Below are 6,780 nucleotides of genomic sequence, written 5' to 3' on the forward strand. Positions count from 1 at the left end.
TCTGACAAGTCCCTTCCCCTCGCTCCTCGTTCCCCAACACCATGGTCTAGCCCCACACCACACCCCTCTCTGACCTCTGACCCTGAGTCTCCAAAGGCTTCGGTCCTGGGGACTTTCTTCCCAATCATTTACTTTACATTCATTTAGATCATGATTCAGTTCCGGAGTACGCACACAAAAGGGTTACTTACCCACTGATGGATATGTGAGTGTATGCATGTCTTTTGTTCACCAAGGAATCGTTCGTAAACGTATAAATGGTTCTTCCTGTTTCAAACAACGCTGACACTGCGAATCTGATGATGGATGCGTCAGGTATGTATAATGAATTGGGTTGTAAGGGCAATCATTACTTGATAATAATAAAAAGAAAAGCTAAATATTCAGGTTCCATTTAAATTTACTTTGAAATCAAGCCCTCGACGACGGTGTAAGACCCATTTGACAGCTTGTGACAGGGGATCACGCAGTTTGACGCCCGGTGATTAAAAGCACCCTGCTGTAAGTCCTGATATAATTTAAGTATATTAAAGATTTTTTTGAGCTATAGTGCTTCAGGATGTTTCTTTAGCCATTAACCTCTCCAAATATGCTGTTATAACTCAAAGTTTATTATTTTGCCTAATGGGTTTTGGCGCCATCCTGTGTAAAAGGACCACTATTCTAAAGAAAAAGAAAAAACTTTTTACCGCAAAAAGGCTGCAGTATATCTCTTTCTTTTCTGTGATCACCCTTTATTTAAGAAAATCAGTCAATCGCCAGGATCGAGATGAACAGATAACCCTTCCATTCCGATAGCTTTGCCTCGATGTGCAGCAGTTCGCCCCAGAGGAGCTCAAGGTGCGGGTCGTAGAGGGAGTGGTGGAGGTGGAAGCCAAACATGAGATGCGACAGGACGAACACGGCTCCGTCTTCAGGCACTTTATCAGGTAACTAAAAGGACAGAGTAGCAGATCTTCCTGCTCATGGCTGCACTTTCTTCTTCATTTGTTTTCTGTTTCTTCGGCCAAATTTGAACTTTTCATAGTCTGCTTATTGTATCGTATTGGTCATGTTAAAGGAAATTTATTCTTTTCATAGTAGGATATTTCTTTTTGTTGATCTGATAAAACTGTGCTTGGTGAAAATACAACTGCTATTCAGTGAAGAATGACCAGAAAAAATTATAAATTTTGGTTCAAACAGAACCTCTTAACAGTTAATGAGAACTGACATCAAAAGTCTAATCCAGATGCAGAATTTTAGTCATCCTTTGGCAACAGTGTTGCAGGCAATATTACGTAGGTTGAAAGCGAAGGGATTCAGTGGATGAAGGTCTTCTTTTTATATTATTTTTACGTCATGAACTCCAGTTGAACTCCAGTAATGTCAGTGCCTGTTATTAAGTGCACAATTTATGCAGCAAGCCACATTGTTTCGTATGAATGCTACTTGGAACAAAAGTTTTAGAAATTAATGATTACCTGTGTAGCACATCCATTTTGAAGTATGCATGATTTATTTTGTAAGCACAGGAAAAATCTCATGAACCATTAGTTCCACAGCAAAGCCTTGAAAAAATTAAATGCAGTATTTCACTCTTGATGTCCAATACCGGGCGGCATTCCAATTCTAATGTGTAATGTTCTTGGTGTCCATTAACCGTATTTTGGACCTTTTAACCTATATTTAGTTAAGGTTTAGAGCTCGTTTGTTATTATTTTTTTAAGTGCACAGAAAGTACAAAAACATTTTCGACTAATCTCTAGATATGATAAATTTTATATTTATGGAAATTGTCTCTCTCAAAGTTCGCGAGTATCATTACAAGTGCAAAGGTTGTCTCTAATGAAATTACAAGAGCTTAAACAATTCCAGGAGGATTGTGGGTGGTCTCATATTTTTGGTAAAGTTAGTTCCAGTAATCTTGTTGGCTACTATCCTAAGATTTCCTCCGTAGAATACATTAACTCAACCAAGTCTTCTGTAGGTCTGATTATTATTAAAAAAAAAAATGGGACTGAATAGAAGATAGATACGTTTAACTGGATCTTGAAATGGTGAACTTATTTGTTTAAATGATTACTTCCCCTAAAATTTCTTGTATAGTTTTCTGGGCCAAAATACTTAAGTGCTTGAAGAAACTTATTACTTTTGATATAATGATTTTCAGTGATCATGTTCGCTAACGATACATCCAGTCAGAACATTTGATGTCCTATCTTTAATAACGTTTTTGTATCCTGTTACTATGTTCATGTACTGTCTCTAACTTATTACAAAATTCTTCATAGCCGGCAACATTCATATACACAGTTATCAGAATACTTGATTTCAAATGATCGTTAGTTTTATTGCACAGGTAATTAGACAAACATATGCACAATTGTAAAAAAATAAGAAAGGTAATTGAACTATAGTATTGTCGTCCCACTTGCCGTATCTGTTCACACTGGGATTATTAATTTATTAATATTGTCCCTGCCTTTGGACACAACGCATAATGTGACACTTGTAGAAAACTAAAATAAGATTATGGTTGCCCCATAGGTGCGAAAAGACAAAATCAAATTAAAGATGTCTCTCGGTACAAGGACAGAGAAATGGAAACTAGTCCTTCCACATATATCAGTTTTCACACTGAATAATGGTAGATTATAACTTTAACCAGCTTTCCCATTTCCTAAGCAGTATAGCCCAGAATACTTGTCTGATACAGCAATTAACAATTAGGCCTTATGACGAGTGATTGCTAAAAGCGCAGCAGTTCACAACTAAGACCTTAGAGTTATCGGGATCATAATTCAAGCCAAAGTAACGACAATGGAGCAACTTTCAGGCATAAATAAGTTTTATTGATTTTGACCATCTGATGTGATTCTGTGGCTGGAATCGCTCTTAGCGCAGTATTCTGTTACTCAGCACCAACTTCCTACTGTCCAGAGCAGCAAACACTACTTACCAACTGTAGGTTTCAATCGACCATGGTCATAGTATGGGTCATAACCTTTATCCTTATACAGTATTGTGTTCCTAAGAGCTCCATGTATATAGTCAATGACAGTGAGACTTCCAATTGCTGTTCTGGCGTTTCCATGTACTAATGACAGACATAAGTGTTGCTTAAAGGTCATTGAACGGCCAAGGTCAAATTCCTGCGGGGTTGTTGACAAAATAGCCACAAACACATAGCCCAGGTCTTTCTGACTGTCATCTAGACAACCACTGTTGTTTCATTGGGCCATCTAGCTGCTTGGTTTCTTTAGTCAAACTTCATTTGCTCACTTAGCTGGGACATCTAGGTGTAGAAACCTAGGAGAGAAATCTGTGTGAGTATGAAGATTAGCACTAAGTTATTAAAGCACGGTAGACATGGAAAAACTGTTAGGTTTGATGGCTGAATTTCAACTGAGCCCGCCCTGTGCCAGCAAGGTCTCATTCAAAATGGCAAAGGAAATAAGAAGCCTGGTGTGGATCTCCCTATTTGGCTCCAGGAGAGGAGAAAAAAAAATTATAATAGAAATTGCAGCAGATATGAAGAAATCCCAACTCTAAATTGGGTCTGGCCAGAACCTGTCAGCACGTATGTCTCATGGACATAATATATCATCTGGGGCAGGTGTGGAGCTACCAGCCTCATCCATAATATACTTGCGGAAAATCTGAAGGGTAACTTCTTGCGCCATCCCCTTAAAGGGGAAAATGGCACGTGATGGATTTACAGAAATATTTTGAATATTTTGAACTTCATGCTGTTCCCCCTTAAAGGGGTGACCTCAGAGACAAAACAACGCAATGATAACTGTTACATCTGTGCTACAGTATAAGAGTAGATGAACCCCTGTGCACAAGCCCCACCACGCGAACTGCACCGTATCACCTCTCACTTGCATGCACTCTTGCGCTACCTGGGTATTGTGGGCCTTCCTATGATACCCTCTTTCACATAGTTTATCCAACCCATTTTGTTCTTTCTTTCTTCCCCTCCTCCCTAGCAATTATGCATTACACTTTATTTTCACCAGCCCATCATCTTCCAATCTTTTCGTTTGACCGAACCATCTCAAAACACTCTGATCTATCTATTCATCTATGCAAAAATGTTTTATTTTTTAACTTAATATCTTCACATTTTTTTACCCTTTCCTTTCTTCTCATGCCACATATACTATGTATATTCTCAAAAGCTTAAAACTTTTTCCTGCCATTCACATTCAACATCCACATTTCACGTACATGCATTTTAACATGGCTTCCATACACACTCCAAGATTCTTCCTAATCTTCCGAGCACAATCTGCAATTTCTCTTGCTTCACTGTGACACCTCGTCTCTAGCTTTCCAACACTCGTTTACTCCCAAATACCTGCATTATTCAACCATTTCCATTCTTCCATTTACTTTCATAAGCTTACTCTTGCTCACATTAATTCTCAGCTACCTCCTCTTGCAAATCCATTCAGTTATTTCATTAGTTTCCACAGTTTCTCTTCCCTATCCCCAGTCAGCACTGTAGCATCTGCAACCATCTGCATTCCACACTCCAGCCACAGCCCATTTTCTTATCCTTCGACAACTTTTCGTCAAAGTCCCTTTTCACGACTTCTCGCATCACTCTAGCCATAAAGATAAAGATCCTGGAGATAAGAGATAACCTACATTTGTCTCAGATCCACTTTTACAGCAAACCAGCTACTCTTCTGTCTACAGATTCTAACACATGCTTCACATCCATTTTCAATCTCTCAACAAATGTTGCTATCTCTAACAGCACTCGGTGAATTCCATAGTACTAATACTGTAGTCTTGAACACTGGTGAAGGTGGAAAGTAATTATAACGTGTATGCAGGTGCTGAATAACGATTATTTCTGTATTTAAAGCGGTAATTAGCCAATCCTACGATGTAAGAAGTCAAGAGGCTGAGTGATCTAATTCTCATTGGATTGCTCATAGGCAGAGTCTGGTGGAAGGCTCAGTCGAATTAGTTGTTTGTGAATAGGTCACAAGGAAATGTCATCCAGTGCCCGCCTGACAGCTTCTCGTTGCTGGTTTTGTTGAAAATTTTCATCACATAAAAATTATCCCATAATTATCAACTGGTTCTCTACTCTCCTCCCATCCTTACAGGAAATACAACCTACCCGATGACGTGATTATTGAATCGGTGTCTTCGTCTTTGTCGCCTGAAGGTGTCTTGGTGATCGAAGCTCCAAAAAGGGTAAGATTTTAAAGCATGTAGCTGTATTGTTTGGTAATCATTAAATCTAAGATGAACGGGATGAGCAAGTAACCGAACAAAAGATTAGCAAACGATTAAGAGACAAAATGACTTTGGTAGAAAACTATGCGAACTATTTGGTGATAAAGATGGACGAACGGATAAGCTTCCCCTTCCGTGAGGCAGGAGATAGCAAACAGCAAAAACAACCAACAACACGACAGCTAGAGCAACAAAATCAATAACCCAAGATAACATTGTTCTCTTCCAGCCGATCGAACCGCCGCCTCCCAGTCAGCGAGATGTGCCCATTCAGAAGGCTCAAGAGAAGTAAGCTTAAGAAGACCCGAGAGATACGATCTTGGGAGGCGAATGTAGTGCCTGGGTCCTGGGACTACCTGGTACTACCTGCCTGCTTTATTCACAGAAATCTCTGGCCGGGGATTTCTTCTCCTTTGCTTCACTTCCTCGCCCTGTTTGCATCCATGATTCAGGTTCCGGCTACAACGGTATATATATAAATATATACACACATATATATACATATATATATGTATAATATATGTATATATATATATATGTATGTATGTATGTATGTATATATATATATATATATATATATATATATATATATATATATATATATATATATATGTATGTATATGTATATATATATATATATATATATATATATATATATATATATATATATATATATATATATATATATATATATATATATATATATATATATATATATATACATGACGACCATTTCGCGCTTTCAAAGGATGGTGTAAACCGTATTAAATGAATTCGCCGTTTTGTTTGTCATTGCAGTAGGCTATTCGGTTAAATGTGATAGTGAAATGCACGCAAATATATTTGAAGCTGTGATTAAAACTTTATTTTGAAAATATGTGTTTTATTTAAAGTCTGGACCACGACACATCCACCAATTCAGATGCAGGGTATTCGAGGAACGTAAATACCGCCCCTGTATGCACTCACCAAAAATTCATTCCCCGCTGTGATCGTCGATAGCACGAAAAATGTCAACAGGGGCTTGAGATTGGGATTTGAGACGGTCGGAGTTCAGAATAAGCGGAGTGGAGGTACGAGTATATTTGCATAATACAAAATTCCTGCGCTACCAAAAAAGATGAAGTCCTTTTGGACGGAAGTTGATTTCATTTTTCGATGAGGACTAATTTGAGTCGGATTCATTTTCAATACTGAACGAATAAGTAAACATGCTAGTTAAAACAAAATAAATTCCTTAACATACTGCGATGATATTTTCATCACGATTAACCAACTTTCTCTTAACAGTTATTCCAAGAGGAAGGCAATTCTTTATTAAATCTGATCTGAAAAATGCTGACAAACTCCTCATGGCAGCCTCAGTATCCTGAGAAAGGTCACCTGAAGAACTGTACTGACTGTATTGGCAAGAACTTATTTTCTTATTCACCAAGTCACATATACATTCACGTATGAAACAAGATCGCTTTCCAGCATGTTTCCTAGGCGGTTTGTGTTAGTCTGTGGACTACCGGTAAAACTAATAGTTTATGCCGC

General features: G+C 38.1%; 1 protein-coding gene across 1 annotated transcript in view; it reads left to right on the plus strand.

Moving 5' to 3' along the window:
* The window catches only part of LOC136832185 (alpha-crystallin B chain-like), a 12,792-nt gene extending 7,059 nt beyond the window's left edge, over positions 1–5,733 (plus strand). The window contains exons 4-6 of the mRNA XM_067092947.1: positions 799–929; positions 5,109–5,199; positions 5,471–5,733. Coding sequence (XP_066949048.1) covers positions 799–929; positions 5,109–5,199; positions 5,471–5,533 — 285 coding nt within the window. The 3' untranslated portion in view covers positions 5,534–5,733. The remainder of the gene's footprint in view (positions 1–798; positions 930–5,108; positions 5,200–5,470) is intronic.
* Positions 5,734–6,780: the final 1,047 nt, after the last annotated feature.

This window comes from Macrobrachium rosenbergii, chromosome 49, assembly GCF_040412425.1.
Source record: "Macrobrachium rosenbergii isolate ZJJX-2024 chromosome 49, ASM4041242v1, whole genome shotgun sequence".
Taxonomy (NCBI): Eukaryota; Metazoa; Arthropoda; class Malacostraca; order Decapoda; family Palaemonidae; genus Macrobrachium; species Macrobrachium rosenbergii.